Source organism: Mastigoproctus giganteus, chromosome 4, assembly GCF_048544385.1.
Source record: "Mastigoproctus giganteus isolate SK-2022 chromosome 4, ASM4854438v1, whole genome shotgun sequence".
In the NCBI taxonomy this organism is placed as follows: domain Eukaryota; kingdom Metazoa; phylum Arthropoda; class Arachnida; order Uropygi; family Thelyphonidae; genus Mastigoproctus; species Mastigoproctus giganteus.
In genome coordinates, this window is record NC_143578.1 from 104,963,356 (window position 1) to 104,984,227 (window position 20,872).

The window sequence follows — 20,872 nt, forward strand, 5'->3', positions numbered from 1 at the left end:
GCTTGGTGGGGTTGAATTAAAAACAGTGGAGGTGGAAGGGGATCTGGGAGTCACAATACAGCCAGATATGAAGTTTTCTGAACAATGTAAGCAGCAGCCAGGAAAGCCCATGGTGTCCATCGATGATTTATCAAACGTTATCCAGTAGAGATAGGGAGGTCATAATCCCACTGTATAAGGCAATTGTATGACTACATTTCGAATACTGTGTTCAAGTATGGACATCTCATCTGAAAAAAGACATTGAGCTTCTTGAAAGTGTCCAAAGACAGGGGAAACTCACATGGTGAGATTGACAAATGGGCGACCATATGAGAAAAGACTCCGAATATGTGGGCTACAGAGCTTGGCAACCAGGCACCTCAGAGATGATCTGACAGATTTATAAGGCTCTGAGAGAAGTTGGTAAAATGAACGAAGATGGAATTTTCACTGTTATAGATAATTCCAGAACTCGTGAGCATAAATTCAAATTATAGGGGAAGAAGTTTAGACTAGATTGTTAGAAGTTTTCTTTTAGCCAATGATTCATTGTTCACTGGAATAGGTTGTCTTCAAGGGTAACTGAGGCTGACAGTTTGAATAAATTCAAAGGTCAACTGGATAATTTGTATTTACAAATTAATTAATATGAATAGACAGAGCAGCAAAAGCCTCTGGTCCTTGCACTGTATAGATATTACCATTACATAGTGGCAACTCTACTGGATTCACAGCAATAATAGCTGCTTTATATTCTCAGCCACATCTGTAATTCTAGAATGAAGCATTATTTGAGAGAGAGAGAGAATACTATCACTGTCTTTAAACACTACTTTCACCATTAGTTTGGTTGCAGGCTTTATCAGTTTTCTTGGCAATTACTTAGACTTTGCTATTAAGTATGATACATTATAATAGGATTCCAAAACATTCACATTTTCATCTCCAATCACAATGTGCATTGTTTTTTTTTTTTACAAAAACAGGGCACAATTTGGACAGCATTTGTGCACTGCTGCCAATTAATTCAAACTAATCACTTCCACAACACCAATCACTGATTTGGTGTTGTGGAAGTAGGTAGTGTGAATTAATTTAAAGAAGAATTAGAAAAATTATTAGAGGGAATGAACCAGTGACTTTTTTTTTTTTTTTAATACATTGAAAGCTTATTTTCTTGCATCATTTGCCACTAATAACTTTTGACTTTTAAAAAGCTTGAGATCGGCAATTGTAAGCAGGAGAAAAACAGGAAATTTTTTAATCAAAACAGGTAAATAGATTAAAAAAAAAAAAAAAAAAAGCAGGTATTTTAAAAGTACAATGCACTAGAAATAATTTCACCAAACATTAAACATATTTTTCTTATATTAAAATAAAGATAGGACTGTTTGTAAGTACAGTATGCTTTCAAATATTAGCTCACCTAGGATATTTCTATCTACAGATTTCTATTTGGATTTTCTGTTAGACAAACTGATTTTGATTGCTTCAAAAAAGACTTTGTCCTCTTCAGAAATGCTGAACCAAAGTTATGTTCATATTAATAGCCCTACTGTCTAGACTTGACTCTGAAGAGAATTTCCAAAGCTTTACTAGAAAGAGATCTGAACTCATTTTTTGTTTTTCTCGCCTGGTTGAATATTTTCTCACGCTAGCACATTTCTATTAGGAATTGCTAAAATGCCAATCATGACTTGGGATTATTATATTTCAAGTCCCCTTTTGTACTTGTTTGTTCCCCAACCAGTGGCCGCTATACATCGGTTCTTTGTTCTTTCATAATAAGATCTAGGTTATCACATTGAAACTAACAGAACTGATGCTGCAAAATATCTATTGCTTCATCTATTTCTTTATCTTTAACGACACCAAGATGAAAGGTGAACTTGTGCACCATATGTGGTGACATGGAGCAATACAGTACTTCCCTCACTGAAAAAAAGAGCAGAATCTTACCCTCTTGTTTTAGATTCTCCAAGACCACGACAGAAGAAATGCCTATGATTAAGTCAGAATCATCCAGAAGGTTTAGTCTGCTTTAGTAATGGAATCTTTTTAAATCTTTGACTTCAACAATGGAAGTCAAAGATTTAAAAACTGTTGGTATAATAAATTTGCAGGTAACAATCATATCTGTGAATAATGGGCCTCAGCACATGGAGGTGAGATATTGGATTGAACAGCTGAGTTCGTATTTTCAAATGTTATAATGTTTGAAAGAAACAAGCAAACTACTTTATTTGAAACAGAAGATAGGAACACGAACAAAAAATCTGTTCACGTCTAGTTAAATTTACACCAAATAGTTGTCCATTTTCACAAGTATGCAGCATCTTTCAACTTCACAATTTTTTTTTTTTTATTACAAAACGGAATATAGTGACAGAGAGAGAGAGAAGGATATATTTATCCTTAAGAAATCTTCAACGAGCCATAAAAACTAAGAGATCATGTATCTTAACATGCATCAGAATAATGCATGATTGCACATGACATGAGTGATGCTGGCAAGAATCACAATGCTTGGGAAAACACTGATGCCACATCAGTCATACATTCAAGAGTTGAACTTTCAGACTTTTTATTTGTTTCCTGAAAAAGGCCTCTGAGGTTGGGAAAATTCATATTTTAGCATTAAATCAGCTCACACACCAACCATAAGAATAAGTATTTACTGTAACTAAAATATTTACATATTAAAATAAAATAAAATAACTTTTTTTTTTTTTTTTTTGGTAGTTGTTGGTGCATAGGCTTCTGTGGCCATAATGCACCTCACAAGGTTTTTGCAGTACTTTGATCCAAGCCCGAGGCGGGAATCGAACCCGCGACCTTTGGGTTGCCAGGCAGGCACTTTACCCACCCGGCTAGCCCGGTCGGCATATATATATATATATATATATATATATATATTATTCTTTAGTAATATGATAATTTATGTTGTATTTTACTTTTAATATACTTTTATAGTGGTTTTCCTTAAATTATTTCTAGATTTTTCTGTTGTCCCAGTAGCTGTTTTAGCAATGCCCGGGTACGAACAGAGTACATATTATTATTTTATCTTTCTATTGTGGTTTATTGTGTTTATTTTCTTGATTACGGGTGTTTTCTACTCATAGGTATTATGGTTAATACATTACTGGTCTTTAAGCTAGCCTAAACTCGGTTATCTTAAATGCCCAGGGCCTATTCATTTATTATTTTTCAACTTGTTACGTATTGCTAAAGAAATTGTCATATTAATTATAGATGAAAAACTGTAGCAATACTACTTTATGACAAAATGATAAAATATTAAACATTTTTATACATTTATTGTATTACATCTTTATACATATTTGTATTACATCACATGGTCGTCAATCCCCTACTTCATCGGGGGCTTTGAGCGGATTGACGGTCCATTCGATGTAATGCATTACTTACTTACCCGTTTCTGTTTGTATCTATCACAGCTTTGCTATTTTATCCGATACTGAATTCTAAGTTTCTTTTAAATTCCCATTTTTGTCCCTTTCCCATTGCTATTTGTTAAATAGGTATTATTTATTATAAATTTATTATGAACCGAATTAATATCCCATAATTTCTACAGCAACTGTGATAGAATACACAAAGCCCAACGGGTGAGTTTTTTAAAAAATTACAATAACTTTACTTACTTGATGTGTATAAGTGGAGGTCGTAGTGTCGAATCAGGAAAGTTTCCCATCCTACTTGATGTGTTTCGGTGGAGGTTGTCGAGTCGAAAATGGAATGTTTCGCACCCTTAACTTGTTTTATAGATGGCTATTTTTATGGCTTTGTCGCTTTAGCGTTTCCCTGTGTTCCGATGGTGTTTTGGCGGAAGTCCCCGAACTTCAGGCCAAGGTCTATTATGGTGGTTTTGTGGCAGGTTAAATGAATTTATTTAGTTGTGTATTTACAATATTTTTACATTTATTTTATGTCTCACCTCGGACCAACTAAATAAATTCATTTAACCTGCCACAAAACCACCATAATAGACCTTGGCCTGAAGTTCGGGGACTTCCGCCAAAACACCATCGGAACACAGGGAAACGCTAAAGCGACAAAGCCATAAAAATAGCCATCTATAAAACAAGTTAAGGGTGCGAAACATTCCATTTTCGACTCGACAACCTCCACCGAAACACATCAAGTAGGATGGGAAACTTTCCTGATTCGACACTACGACCTCCACTTATACACATCAAGTAAGTAAAGTTATTGTAATTTTTTAAAAAACTCACCCGTTGGGCTTTGTGTATTCTATCACAGTTGCTGTAGAAATTATGGGATATTAATTCGGTTCATAATAAATTTATAATAAATAATACCTATTTAACAAATAGCAATGGGAAAGGGACAAAAATGGGAATTTAAAAGAAACTTAGAATTCAGTATCGGATAAAATAGCAAAGCTGTGATAGATACAAACAGAAACGGGTAAGTAAGTAATGCATTACATCGAATGGACCGTCAATCCGCTCAAAGCCCCCGATGAAGTAGGGGATTGACGACCATGTGATGTAATACAAATATGTATAAAGATGTAATACAATAAATGTATAAAAATGTTTAATATTTTATCATTTTGTCATAAAGTAGTATTGCTACAGTTTTTCATCTATAATTAATATGACAATTTCTTTAGCAATACGTAACAAGTTGAAAAATAATAAATGAATAGGCCCTGGGCATTTAAGATAACAGAGTTTAGGCTAGCTTAAAGACCAGTAATGTATTAACCATAATACCTATGAGTAGAAAACACCCGTAATCAAGAAAATAAACACAATAAACCACAATAGAAAGATAAAATAATATATATATATATATATATATATATATATATATATAAAATAACTATTTACAAAAACTGCTATTATATTAAATTATATACATGTAAAAACATTAAAACTGTGATAAAATCCTTAAGATAAAATACACTAAAATAAACCGGATTAAAAGCGATAAAAACAATAAAAGTCTCTGGAGCTTTCGGAAGCATCGGCTTCCTTCCTCAGCAGTAACAAAACTTCCTGCAGCACTTCCATATATAACAGGCTCACGGTACCTATACACGTGGTGCAGTCGGCGCATGGTCTGAATTGGAAGCGGAAATAGCTCGGGAACGTGTTAAGCAGAACCGTTCATCCGTACTTAGGATGATAGTTTCAAACAGAGGATGCATACGGATACTTCTGTCCCTATTCATAATATTGTGGTCGGATGAACAGATTCGTAGGCTCTCGAGCCATTTACGGTTCCAGAACCCATGCGCTCGATCCACGATAACCGCATCCTCTGGGGAAATTTGATGCTGCTTCTCCCAAAAATGTTCGGCCACAGCAGACTTATTGTAATCAGCAGTTTTTATAGCATTTGCATGCTCCCCCAGATGATCCTTGAGCCGTCGTTTTGTCTCGCCCACATAACATTCCCCACAAGAATTTGTGAATTTTGTGAAAGATTTGATTATAAATGAAAACGAGAGCATGATTTCTTTTGATGTGGTGTCACTATTCACATGCATTCCAATTAAACATGGAATATATTGTGTTAGAAAATCTTTGAGTAATGATGTCTCTTTGAGTAATAGATCGCTTTTAAATGTAGAGGATATTTGTTCGGGTGTGGAACTTTGTCTGGCCAGCACCACTATGGTGTACCAAGGTGTTATGTACAAACAGGTTCACGGTACAGCCATGGGATCTCCTATTAGCGCCATCGTGGCCAATCTGGCCATGGAGGAGTTAGAGGACAGGGTTTTTAGTGGATGTCAGTTTCCCATAAAGAAATGGAAAAGGTATGTTGATGATACCTTTACCGCGGTCCAGAAGGGGAGAGAGGATGATGCACTTCATTGGCTTAATAGCTTCTCCCAATTTATACAATTTACCTCAGAGGTGGAAACAGGAGGTACCCTTCCTTTCTTGGATGTACTGGTCTCTAGGGTAGGCCATAGGCTCAAAACTTCTGTGTTTAAAAAACCTATGTGCAGAGGCCAGTACACCCATTATAGTTCAGCACAAACTGGGCAGCATAAGAATAGTGTAGTGAAAGCTCTACTAGATAGAGCAGGGTCACACTGCACCACCTCTGAGGACAAAGAATGTGAAATTAGACGAGTCACAGCAGACCTTAGAAAATGCGGATATCCCCAGAAGATCATAGACAGATTTAGTAAAGAAATAGAGTCTAACCGTCAGGAACCGTTTGTTCCTGTGGCTACCGCATACATTCCTTACTATCCGGGTGTTACTGAGCATCTCACTAGAGTTTTGCGGGGTTATAAAACACGCTGTGTGCAGCTTCCCGGGCGGAGGTTGCACACAGTGTTGTCTCAGGTAAAAGACCCAATAGCAAAGGACCTGAGTAGTGGAGTAGTATACAGGATAAAATGCCCGGATTGTGGGGCGAGACAAAATGACGGCTCAAGGATCGTCTGGGGGAGCATGCAAATGCTATAAAAACCGCTGATTACAATAAGTCTGCTGTGGCCGAACATTTTTGGGAGAAGCAGCATCAAATTTCCCCAGAGGATGCAGTTATTGTGGATCGAGCGCATGGGTTCTGGAACCGTAAATGGCTCGAGAGCCTACGAATCTGTTCATCCGACCACAATATTATGAATAGGGACAGAGGTTTGCGTATGCATCCTCTGTTTGAAACTATCATCCTAAGTACGGATGAACGGTTCTGCTTAACACGTTCCCGAGCTATTTCCGCTTCCAGTTCAGACCATGCGCCGACTGCACCACGTGTATAGGTACCGTGAGCCTGTTATATATGGACGTGCTGCAGGAAGTTTTGTTACTGCTGAGGAAGGAAGCCGATGCTTCCGAAAGCTCCAGAGACTTTTGTTTTTATCGCTTTTATTCTGGTTTATTTTAGTGTATTTTATCTTAAGGATTTTATCACAGTTTTAATGTTTTTACATGTATATAATTTAATTTAAAATAATAGCAGTTTTTGTAAATAGTTATTTTATTTTATTTTAATATGTAAATATTTTAGTTACAGTAAATACTTATTCTTATGGTTGGTGTGTGAGCTGATTTAATGCTAAAAAAAAAATTTTTATTTGTTTGTTAGATTAAATATGTATATATTTTATACACAATGTATACATGCATTAAATATGTATAAAAACCACTGAAAGAGATGGAGAACTTAAAATTTTTTTAAGTTTTACAGGTAATTTGATATCCAAGGACGTGTGTGTGTGTGTGGCTTCAAATCGATTATATAATCTTGAACCCAAACATCTGCACATCTGCACTTAACAGTGTAATATAGTGTAACTAATGTATAATTTTTGAAAAAATTTCTTACACTTCATTATCTTCACAGGTAATGCAGGAGCTTAAGCAAATGTTTTTCATCCTATTTATTTTATCAAAGCTGGAAATTGGGAGGGGGGATTTTTGATATGTAATGTAATTTTATGTGGGAGAGAGGGGGGGGGGGTGGAGTGGGGAAAAGAAAGATCTGAGATTTTGGGATTGTGTGTGTGGTGAGAGTAGGGGGAAGGGATTAAAAGTCCTGAAAATTAATATGGTATAACTGTTTTAATAGTGCAGCATCATACAGAAACACCACAGGTTAAAAATTCTAAAATTAAACAAGAATAAGGTAACTGAAATAGATCAATTATCAAAGTCCATTATTTCTTAAGTTGACAAAAGATTCTGATGAATTAATCTGTAAGAAGCAAATATCCAGGCAAACAATCAAGCCAAAACTTTTTGACTAAATTAAAAGCAATCTGTTTACAGAAGGTGTGATCCTTGGCAGATGAATCTACAGTAGATTTTATATGCTATCTTTAAAGCATTTTATTTGAATGCAACTTTTCACAAAAAGAAGATGGCATAAATCTTATTAAATTTTTTTTTGGATGAGCTAATCTCAATGGGTATGAAGAAAGCCTTGAAATTAAGAACAAATCAGTTCTATTCATGAACAGAACTAAATTCATATTTATTCTGGCAATCACTACCATAATTTATTTGTAAAATCATATGTATTCATATAGCAACTGACAAAGAAAAATGAAATATCGCTTCTGAAGAATAATTTTGCTAGAGAAGGAGTTGAATGATTCAAAATATGTAACTAACCTGCTTCCATTTTTGACCTTAACAGACCCTGTAAGCTTTTTGTGTATACTGGATGGTGTTTGCCATCACTAGTGTCAGGAGGTTCCACTTGTTCACCAGGTTTTATATTACTAAAGAAATTAAACTGTTTTTATTTTTTCATTATAATATAAAACAAAGGAATGACAATATTTACTGACTATGATCATGGATAAATTGGCACATAATGATAGATAAAGAATTTACAATACACCTTTGAAAATCACTGATCAGTTACAACAGTTGGATACAAAGCTCTTCAAATTTGTGGAATAAGGCAAAGAAGGCACAGCTTCAAAAAACAAGCTGCTATTCTATATTTATATAAACCATGGTCCATCCACACGACAAATAAGAAGTGAAAAACACACAAAGGGCATTCATCACAATATAAATAATTAATCTAAACAATTAAGGCTAGTTTACTTGGAGATACCAGATAACTATTGTAACTATTTCTCAAAACTGAATTGTTCTTCATTCTTCACTGCTCATGTATGAGATATGGCAATGAAATTGATTGAAGAAGCTATTCAGTTTTGAACATCAACTCCTTCCAACTTTTGCAACACAAAACCAGTAGTTTCCTGTTTGTTTCAGGATTAAAGGTACACATTTAGGACAAAATGTTGTCATTGTGCTTTTATTGTTTTTGGGAATGCTTCATATAAATTTTTATTGTCTGAAAAAGTAAAATCTTGTTAATAATAGTATTGTAGCCCATTACACGAAGGGAAAGGAAAGATGTGAGACACAGCTCACTCTCATATGAAAAGGCCTGGAAGTATTTACCACTGTGAAGGAAATAATTCATTTTAGAGATTCATAAAAAATTACTTAGACTTTAACATAAAATTTACTCAAAGAAATACATTTAGGAGAAGAAAGATAACAAAGAAACATAACACAATTGTATATAACTATATGGCCTCCACAGCCGAGTTGTCAGGAGCAGGAATGCAGTAGCACACGTTCTTTGAGTAGACCGGGGTTCAAGCCCCTGACTGCTAAATACGGTCGATCTGCCAACCTGCACTGGGCCAGTGTGGGAGATTATGGTCCATTTCCCTCAGCATGAATTGTTGAGGAGGCTTCCATCCTGCAGTGGGTTGATAATGACTGCAGTTTACTTTTTTTTTTTATATATCACATTTAATGTTCTATGGTATTTCTGAACACACGAGTGACACAGGTTTCCTTTATAGGTGCATTTTAAACACTGTCTTACAGTAATTCTCTATACTGCAGTAGAAAGGCACACAAAGCTGATATGATTTTTATTACAGATCCAACTCCAGTTGAGAAGTTTTTTCTTGTAGGTCTTATTTATAGCAAACTTTGCATAATCAGCATAAAGATACTGAATTTTTTGAAGGAACTGGTTTGGTAAAAATCTATCTCCCTGGCGCAGCCTAATTCTCACTGCAGAGAGAGTGTGACAGACAGGTGGAATCCACCAGTGCCGATGTGCTGTCGGCAAATGAGGAAGGGGGAAGGAAAGAGGCGCTTGTAGGTTACCTGCCTCAGAAGTAAGTACTCTCCAGCATCCAGGTACCTCAAGTTTGTAGGTGCTGCCAATCCCCAGATTTCTACAGATACAAAAATCCAAAAACATTTCTTGGTGTCTGGCAATGCATCCACACACTAGTCATGATTTTTCCTTCTTTATACCGCTGATGGTCAAATAAGCTGTGCGCGAATCTTCACTTGTTTGCAATGTGATATGGCTTTGATTACGACAGCATTCACAAACTCCACATACTCTTTTAGCATGGGATAGCTTAATTAGGTTTGAAACATCTGTGTATGCTTCCCACAACTGCTTTCAACAATCTTTGGAACAGGTAATTACAGATGGGACCTTCTGATGACAGTGTTCACACGTCACTGTTGGCAGTGCTTGCTTGTTTATTTCATAGCTGCCTTCTGCATTCAAGGAACCACGGAGAAACCATGAGTTTATTGTTAACAACATGAGTTACTATCATTATCGTCACTCAGCATTTCTTGTACATGGGGAAAGTTAAAAATATATATATACTTATCTCAGATTTTTAAATTTGTTCAGATTCATGCAGTCTCTTTCACTCATTACAGGAAGACTACAACATACATCACGGGTTAGTTAAAGCCATGGAATCAAAACTTGTCTAAACTGAGACCAAAAAATCCAAGTTTTAAATATATTTATTCCAGTGATTTTACTTTTTCTTTTTTTTTCTTTTTTTTTTTTTAATCTTTCAAACTGAAAATAAAGATCTCAGTTGCTAATTATGTGACTGTAACCCAAACATCTGCACATAAAATAATCATTGATAAAATTAAAACAGTGACTGAAGTTCACAAAAACATGTCTTAATATGAAATTAATGTATGCTTATGCTGTTATGTGTATGGGTTTGTTTAATTTAATTTGATGAAACTTCAGTGTCTCCATATAAACTAGCCTTCAAAAGTAGACAGAACAGTAAAATATGAATTATGACAACAAAATTCTAGAATTAGCTAAATGACAAGTAAAGTAATAAACATTGCCATTTAACTGATATCTCAAAATAATTACTTCTGGCAATATGCACCTTATAACTCAGTTTCTGTTAAAACGTAGTATAGTCTCACGAATCTAAATGTCTTGGCTTTGAATCAGTGTTTTTAACAGTTATTACAACAAGTTCCCCAATGATTAATACATATTTCAGAAAGGTGAAATACAGCAAGTTTTCTTTTGAAAGACAGAAGTGTTCTGGAGACCCTCGCATAAATTGAACAAAATTTTCCCATTCAAATATACATAAGATAAAGAGGACACATTCTACCATTGCTGAAAACAATAAAAAAATAAAAATAAAATAAATAAATACCAACAAACATATTTAATTAACCTTCTTTTAATGCCATCTCCTATTGGAGGTTGGCGATCACTGTGCTGTACTTCTCTCTGTCTTGGGCGAGATGAAAAAGATCCTTAGCTGATCTGCCAGTCCAGTTGTAGATGTTTTTCAGCCAAAAAAAAGTCTCCTCCCTCTATTATTACTTGAAGCAATTTATATTTCGCATTTCTAAGGATGTGTCCAGGTAGGCAGTTTTCCTTCTCTTCACTAAGCTCAACAATTCATGTTTTCTTCCTGCTCTTTTCAAGACTTCAATGTTGGCGATTCTGTCTAACCAAGATATTTTTAGCATGCATCTGTAGATCTTCACTTCGAAGGCCTCTACTTTGTTCATGCTTGATGTTTTCAGCATCCAAGTTTCAACTCCGTATAATAGTATCTATGGTCTTGTCGACATTAATTCTTAAACCCATATCATTAAATTTGTTGTTAATACAGTCCAAAAGCAATTGAAGGTCTTCTATATTTTCTGCAAATATAGTAGTATCGTCAGCGTCACATGTTATTTATCAGCTGATCATTTATTTCAATTCCTTCTTTCCTTTCCCACAATGCATTTTGGAAAATAACTTCAGAATAGATACAGCATGGGTGTATTTAACACCCGTGATACATAATTAATATATACCATTAATATTAAGTACAAAAACAACGTATAAATATTATTTGATGTTGGAGCTGAGAATTCTCTGAAAAGACAGGATCATTAGCTTCTTCACATTCCCCAACTTCTGACTCAATGATGGTAGCACTAATGGTATCATTCACATTTAAACTTTTAGACTTATGGTAGAATTGAGGGCACAGTTTCTTCCACACATCGTTCATGCACTATTGTAGAATTTCCATCCATGGGTGTAGCAAAGCAGGAGGTGACGAAGCAAATGGTTTTTTAAAGGTGTCCAAGAGTTGGTTGGGTATGTGAATTTCTCTTCTCACGGAACGAAGGATTTCTTTGTAGGAAGCAGCACATGCCAACATTTTTCTACTTACCATATAATTCCGATCCATGTTAGGATTATCATCTTGAAATATTATAAGGCTGGATTCAAAAATGCTGGAAGGCCTCCTTTAGGCATTTAGAAGTAAGTTGGCAGACTGGTGGTTGTTGCTGACTGGTGGAAGCTGACGATGATGCTGCTGCTTCTTTATCTTCTTTCATGGCTATCTTCTCCATCTGCAACAACTCTTCAATGCTCAATTCTACTGTCTAAGATTCAAACAAATTTTCATTGATTTCATCCAAGCCAGTTCTTAGGCCATCCTAGTGATATCTTTAATAGTAGCACTAATGGTGTCATTCACATTTAAACTTTTAGACTTATGGTAGAATTGAGGGCACAGTTTCTTCCACATGTCATTCATGCACTAGTGTGGAATTTCCATCCATGCAGACTTGATCAATGTTAACTTATGGGACAAGTCAGCACAATTAAATGCTTATATCTTGAAAATGGATGTACATAGACAAAATTTGCCTTCAGATTCAGTTACAGGAGAGTTCATTATCCCTTCAGAGTGCCCCAGCCTCAACTCCAATTTCTGCAAAGTTTCCCCAGATATTAGATCCTCATTTCCCAACACTTCAAGATACATCAAATGGACATTTGGACTTCCCTTTCCAACCTATTAAATTTTCCTGAATTTTTTCTGAGAGGCTGACCATTTACATCCTTCTGAACATTTTAAGCCAGAATTAGGAAGATTCTAGCTAAAATTGCTCTTCGTTCAGCCATTGTGGCCTATATGTGTGCAACCCCACATTTGTTTTTACTGCATAGTGAACCCTTTATAACTCTTTTGGAACTTTTCACAGAGACTTTACTGTGATGCAACAGGTTGATAGTGACAACTCCAGGTTTGTCAGGAAATCTGCCTTAAAAACCTGTTTTCTTAGCACCGGCAGTTCAATACACTTCAATTTTTGTCATTCCAATGAAAGTGTTCATCCCAAGAAGCTCCCAGTGGAAGATTCTCTCAGCCCTCTGCTCTGGGAGACAAATTAACAAGTGCTGATGATTCTAAACCACCACAGGAACCTACAGAGTGCAATAGAGATAGGGACTCAATCCACTAATGTCAACACAAGCCAGTCAGAAAGCACCACACAGAAGGATTACTTATTTGCCCTCAGAACAACACTCAGGAAATTTCTAAAAGAGGGAAACCATGTCACAGGAAAAATGGTCCTGGCCACTGATAGGGTCTGGATGAACATGAAAAAGCTGGTCCATGACCTTCAGGTCCAAAATATTGAATTAAGAGCAAAATTTGATGAGAAAAAAAAAACTCCATCTCTCAATTACCTCAACCATTGCACAGCTTGTATGCTCAAGTCACAGCAAAACAAATTTCAAGTGCCAGCAGCAATATTCTTCAGACAGAACCAAAGACGACATCAAGTGACTTGGTCATTAGCGCAACCTACCAAAGTACAGCTCAAACAACTGAAGAGATGAAGAAAGAAATCACAATAAACCTAAAAGAAGACACAAAAATGCAAAATAAAGGTGATTAGGAAACTCAGAGAAAATGGGGTTGTAACTGAAACAGCCTCCTCTACAGAAGCTCCAAGAAAACAAAAAGCTGGAAGAGATACACCTAACTATAGGCAAACCCAAAAAATCGGGACCTATAATTCTTCTGTTTGAAATCCCAAAAGACACATATAAGGTAGTGATTCTCGAAAACCTATACCACAAGAATCTTCAGGACTTCAGTTTCTCAATGGAGGAAATAAGGTATTCACTTAAATTCAGATTCCAAACAAAGCCAAAATACAAAAACACACAACTGGGTGATCAAGGTAATGGGACCCATTAGAAGAGCCTTTATTGACTAGAGGAATAGGATTTACTTAAACTGGCCTCTAGGTGCTTCAAGTGCCTGGGCAATGGCCACTCAGCCAAGACCTGTAGGCAGGAGCAGAAAACATGTGGCCACTGCTCCGGCACAGGACACAACTTCACGAAATGCCCCAATAAGAACTAGTGAGTTACTTGCCCCGATTGCAAGAATAGAAAGAAGGACCATGCACATTCTTAAAGGGACCCAAAATGTCCAGAATACATAAAGGCACAGGAGAACATAAAAGCAAGTACCAACTATGAATAATACAACTAACACTGGTCAACACAAAATGTTGCAAAAATAAAAATACCCAATTTTGACTAATTTCAAGCTTCTGAATGCAAAAATCACATTAAAATTTGTCGATTAGCTCTTTTTTTTTTTTTTCAAGTTACTCTACATTATCAACTATGACTCTCAGCAAAATGCATGGCAACACCGCTGTTTCAGTACCACCACACTCTTATTACATGATCAGCAACTGTCGCCTCGCTGTGCATCGCATGACAAGTTGTTGTCGCCTCAAATGCATCTTCAACTCTGTTGTAGTAATCCTCGAATACAACAAGGAACTGGGTGATTTGTTCTCAGTCAACAGTTGTTCTCTATGAAATTCCTACTTTTTGCACAGTATTTGTGTTGTGTAAGATTAATATGCTCCATAATTGTGTGAACAGTCTGGATGATTTCTGTTACGTACATGAAGTCACGTTAGCTTCAAGAAATCGTCCCTTAACTCACGCCATAAAAAAGGCCTACTTCTTGTATTTTGGGCATAAAGTAGGCGACCAGGATAAAAACTGGGCTCCGCACATATGCTGCACTACCTGTTCATAAAAACTCAATGTGTGGGTGAATTGAAAGGGATGTTTTATGCCTTTCATTGTGCCCATGATATGAAGGGAACCAATAAATCATATCACAGAATGTTACTTCTGTATGGTGCTTCCTATTAGAAAAGGGATGACAATGAAGAAAAAGTGGACAGTGATGTACCCAAATATACCATCTGCAATTCGTCCCAGGCCTTACAGTGAAGTACCACCTATTCATGAACCACCCGATTATTTTTCTGTACACTCTGATGAAGATACTGATGAACATTAACTTGATACACATGAAGAAGTACAGCAGCCGTCTACGTCAAGGGATTCATCATTTTGTCCACGCCTTTATCCTTCTGAACCACATAAGATCATAGAAAGTGAGCTTAATGACCTCGTCAGGGATTTCGAACTGCTGAAGAATAAGGCAGAGCTTTTGGTCTTGAGGCTACAACAGTGGAATATTCTAGATCATTCTGTGAAATTGACAACATTTCATACTTGAAATAAAGACAATGATAAATTCTATCAAACAGAAGGTAAACTCACTGTTTGTAAGGAAATTGACGGTCTAATAGCAGCAATGAAATGAGGCACGTTCCCAAAAGAATGGAGACTATTTATAGACGCTTCTTAAGGCTGTATTATTACACAATGGAAATATGCTGTATTCACATACTTGCAAGAAAAATTCCCAAGACTTAGTACAGAGAAGATTAAGGCAGGTGTTTTTGTTGGTCCACAAATAAGGCAACTTTTCAAAGATGAATGTGACCTTAGTGATAGCGGGAAATCAGCATGGAAAGCCTTTTGAAATGTTTCAACTGGTTTTCTAGGAAATGTTAAAGCTTGATTTTGATTTGATTTTTTGTGGCACAAAAACAGCAAGGTTATAGTGTGCCATGAAAATTTTTAAATTCAAAAAGGATGAGATTGGTAATCTTTAAAAAGGTTACCTCATCAAACGTGCATATACAGTGGATTCTGGTTATTTGGGCCACTGGTTAATCGGGGCAGCCATTTATTTGGGACAAATCTTAAAAACCAGAGCCCAATCGAGAAAATAGCCAGGGTTTACTTCGCTTAATTGGGCCAAAATGCCGTTTAATCGGGGCAGGAGACCGCAGCACTGGAGATTACCCTATGATTGTACCACATAGTTCGGTCGGATTTCTGTAGGTCAAAACAATAAAAACAATTAGCAGTCACCTGTTTATTGGACTTTTCTGTTAGTGCAATTTATCATAAATGGATAGTAAACTCGATCTTATTGAATTTGCAATAATACTAACAGCTGGAATTCTGTGGGTTATTATGGTAAAATGTGTTTACACTTCCATGGAATCTTCAATCACATAAAAAAAAATAATTTTCAGAATCTTCTCTTCATTCCTATTTTTAAAGCTTTGTAACTTGTTTCCCCGTTCCCACTTGCACATATTGTGTTACTTGCAATTTGTGTGTGCCGTGTTTTTTGTTATTGATTGCTTATCTTTTTACAGTTTTAAATTTTAACCCCCACCTACAAATGTCAGTGAACAGAAATGTCAACTAGTTTAGTTAGTATGTACATATTACAGTATGTATTAATTATTCCGATTATCACGTATATTCTTCTGAATTTCATGCATCATTTAATTTTTTAATTGGTAAGGTAATAAAGGGTAAATTTGTGCTTAATATATCTTTACTTTTATAGCCTGTGGATAATATTCCTCCTATTTTCGCTAATTAGAATCGCTGTTTAATAGAATTAAAATTCAATTCACAAATGTGATCACAATGACCGGCGCTTACTGCACATTGTATAGTGAACGGTACTTTACTATGGTGAGTTTCGTCGTAATGTGATTTGATTGTACAGTGAACTAATTGTAAAGGGGGGGGGGGTACATTGTATTTTTAACTATTTACGTGAAACTTCGGATAATTGGGGTAGCCGCTTAATCAGGCCAAAATGCACTAGTCCTGATGTGTCCCAAATAACCGGAATCGACTGTATATAAATACCTGTCAATAAACAAAAATCATTATAAGAGTAAAAATAAATTGTATATTTCATATGAGTGTATACATATTAATGGATTTTAAAATTTTAAAAACTGCTGACACATTGTCATTGTCAAAATGTTAAAGCCAGCAACTCAGGCAGCTTGTGGAAGATCTTATTATGTCTTATGAAAAACTGGGGTTGCAACATGTCTTTGAAGATGCATTTCTTGCACTCACACCTGGATTTCTTACTGCCAAACTGTGGTGCCATCAACAATGAACATGATGAGCACTTCCATCAAGAAATCACAGCAATGGAGAAAAGATACAAAGGCAAATAGAGTGCCGCCGCCATGTTAGCTGATTATTGTTGAATGGTGAAAAGGGATGCTCCCGAAGCTGAATGCAAGCAAAAGGCAAAAAGGTTCCTGTTTGATACAGCAATGTTTGTAGCTACATGTTACACCATATAAATAAAAAATACCTTGTATAAATATAAAAAAACTACTTTTTTCAAAAACAAGAGCCAATCTGCCATTTTAAGCACTTTTTTTTTTCTTTTTTATCATATGATGTGAGCAATACATGAAGGAACCAGTTTTTTCCTGCTTCCTTTGTATATTGTGGCTGTGAGATCCAACCAGATAGTACGCACCATCATGATATCCAAGCCAGAGAAGGGAATCGAACCCGCGACCTTTGGGTTGCCAGGCAGGCACTTTACCCACCCGGCTAGTTTTAAGCACTATTTCTGTGTTTAACACCCCAAAATCTATAAAACAAACTTACTTTCATGTCTGTAAGAAGATATGACCCAAAATTTGTTGTTCAGTGTAACAAAAGACATCAATCAGGAGGCAAACATAAATTCCTACAACTGAATTGTCAGTGGTCAATATCATGATGAATCAAATTGCAAAGATTATCACTGATAACAAAATACAGGTTCTATGTCTTCAAGAACGCTATTTAACAAGGGTGTCGTAAAGCCCCTTACTCAGAAAAAACTCACATTATTATTAAAGGCAAAGGTGGAAATGCCATCTCAAGATGCTGGACAGTCACAGCAGTGGCAGACCACAGCCTGACTGTGACAAATCTTTGGTCTGTGCAATACACACACACAGCCTGTGCCTGTATTGAAAGCACCTTTGGACAAGCCCAGGTCTTCTCTGTGTACATGCAGTGTAATAAGTATGATCAACCCATAAAACCACAACTGCACCACCTTGAGAATGTCATACAGAAGCTTGTGGGCAATAATATCATAGTGGCAGCTGAAGGCAAAACCAGCTACACTCTCTGGAATAGTCCAAGGACTAACCTGGAAGGGCAAGCTTCTAGTGGAACAGATAAATGCCAACAGCCTCAAAATTGTCAACAAGCAAAATTATTGTATCATTTCGACAGGACAGTCTTTTATAAATGTCACCGTATTCAATTCCACTATCTACAATAGAATAGGCAAGTACACATCTCCTGGTATACTAGTGATCATAACCCTATAACCTTCACCATTGCTCTGGAGCAACAAAATAGAAGATATGTGCCACAATTCACAAGATATAACACCAATAAAGTCAGATGGGAAGATTTTGAACAGGACATACTGCTGTACTCCACCGATGACTGCCAGGTAGTCATCGGTGGAGTACATCGGTGGTGCAGAAATCATCCTTTAAGGCACAAAAGGTGATACTGTTGTACATGTTGGCACTAATGATATTAAGACTAGGATATCAGAGGACTTACTTAACAAGTACAGGGCAATGTTTCCAAAAAGTTGAGTTAATTTGAAAGTATCTGCAGTTCTGCCCATACACAATAGAAGGGAGTACATATTGAGAGCCTTGCCAATCAATTCAGCCCTGGAGAGAATGTGTAAAGCTCATGGGGTAGAATTTTTTTCAGCATAGTCTGTGCTTGTTAACAGGAGAGACTGTTTTTAAAGGGATGGGATACACTTGAAGAGAAGGGTACAAAAATATTTCCTGATGCCACAAAGCAATGACAGGAGGGTCAGAAAACTGCTAGCTTGGTGGGATATACAGACTATAGTTTAACTAGAGATGCAGGGAGAAATGGTAGTGATTCTTGCATTGCTTCTATTGGAACATACAATAGCTTGGAAAGTAAGGTGTCGGGGATTTCAAGCCCTGCTCCGAGTTGTCACGGAATAAGTAAATATACGAGCTGTATATTTACTTATCTAATAGTAAGAACATGTGCATGTATACTTGCATGTACCAAGGGCATTATAAATAAATTTGATGAATTAGAAATACTGATTAAGTCGTCAAATGTAGACATTGTAGGAATAGCACAGACGTGGTGTCACTCAGAAAAAAGGAAAGCTGAATTTGAATGTAATGAGTACAATGTATACAGGAAGGATAGACAGGCAGGAGAGGTGGAGGGATTATGTTCTTAGTTAAGAAGAATATCAAATCTAAGGCAGTGCATCCAGTTGACGTGAGTAACAAGTGCAATGTTGAGTCAGTCTGGTGTGATATAAGCATTGAAAAACCAAAACTGAAAGTATGAGTGTGTTAGAGGCCTAATGACAGTGATGAGTATACCAAACAGCTATACAGGGAAATAGAGTGGGCCGGCAAATTAGAGTGTTTCATAATGGGGGATTTTAACTTTTCAGATGTTGACTGGAATTTGTGGATTGGTCACTCACACACTAGCAAATGTTTTGTGGATTTCTTGAATGACTGTTTGCAACAGCAGCATGTTAGAGAGGCAGTACACTTGATCTGGGGGCAACAAGGATTGGTTGGTTGATTTAGAGATTTCTTAGGCACATTGGCAACTATGGCTATAGTGTGCCATACATATGGTAAGAATTTATGCTATTTCCTATCAGATAGAGATAATTGCAAAAAAACAATAGTACCAGCAAGTTAGTTTTTTAGCTAGTTAAAGGAGGTGGTATATATTAATCATTCTGAGAAAGGTAAAGATGCTTCAGACATTTGTTTTATTGCCTAAAAGTGAAGTAAGTGGTCTTTTGTTGTGGCTGGAGTGAAGAGATTCTGGCATTCTCTTGCATATTTTGGGCAATCAACAAGGATATGTTTTATTGAAAGCACTGTGTTGCAGTGATGACACTGAGGGGGGGGGATCTCTTCTCTTAATAGACAACTATGAGTGATATTTGTGTGACCTATTCATAGGCAACCAACATTACCTACTGTTGTCGAATTGAGCTGAAGCTTGAAAGCCATTGCTCAAGATTTGGCTTAATACTTCAGAGCTTATTATTATATTGATTTTTCCATGATAATTGCCAATGGTACATGCATTTTACTTGGATTACTGATATATAGTCTTGATATGGGACTTTCCAGTTGTCATCGGGTGGTAAGACAGCCGATTTTGCAGCATTGTCAGCTAATTCATTTCCTGGGATTCCCATATGTCCGGGGACCCAGCAGAGGTGTATGCTTTTTCCGAGTTCGGATAAAGTATGCAAAGAGGAGGTTATTTCCTTTAAGACTGGGTGGGTGATATTCATGGTGTTTTTCAGCGTTTGAAGTGCACTTAAAGAATCTGTAAAAATTATACTATTTATGATATCGGAGAACTCAATATGCTTCAGTGCAATTTGAATTGCACTTAGTTCAGCAGAAAATATACTGAACTCATATGGAAATTCATAGGCCAAAGTAATGTTTGGAAAAACTGTGGCAATTCCAACGTGGGCCTCATTCTTTGATCCATCTGAATGTACAACAACGAAGTTGGGGAGCTGATCCACTACTGCATGATAAAGTTGTAAGAAATTTTCTTTATGTAATGTAGATTTATTCCATTAATGGAGGGATAAATCACATGAAGGTGAAGTAATGTCCCAAGGAGCACAGGAAATTGGAAGGGTATTTGCAACATTATTTAAAGACAGATTAAATTCTTCTGAAAGGTATTTTATTCGCATATCTAATGGACGGTTAGCAGAAGGGCGGTTTCGGTATAACATGTCGTGCTGGTAAGTGAAAAGTATCTGCCAGTTTAGGTGTTCAGGCATAGATCTAATTTTATATGCACAGTGTAATATAAGTTGTTATCCTCTGATAGAGAGAGAGGGTTCATGTGCTTCAGCATATAGACTATGTATTGGAGACATGCGATATGCTCCTATGGTAATGCATACTGCACTGCTGGTGCTCTGTAG

The 20,872-nt window shown here is 36.4% G+C and overlaps 1 protein-coding gene across 1 annotated transcript in view; it reads right to left on the bottom strand.

The window, feature by feature from the left end:
• LOC150086962 (uncharacterized) overlaps nt 1–20,872 on the bottom strand; it is a 270,054-nt gene that overhangs the window by 92,068 nt on the left and 157,114 nt on the right. The window contains exon 10 of the mRNA XM_090372337.1: nt 8,118–8,227. Coding sequence (XP_090228463.1) covers nt 8,118–8,227 — 110 coding nt within the window. The remainder of the gene's footprint in view (nt 1–8,117; nt 8,228–20,872) is intronic.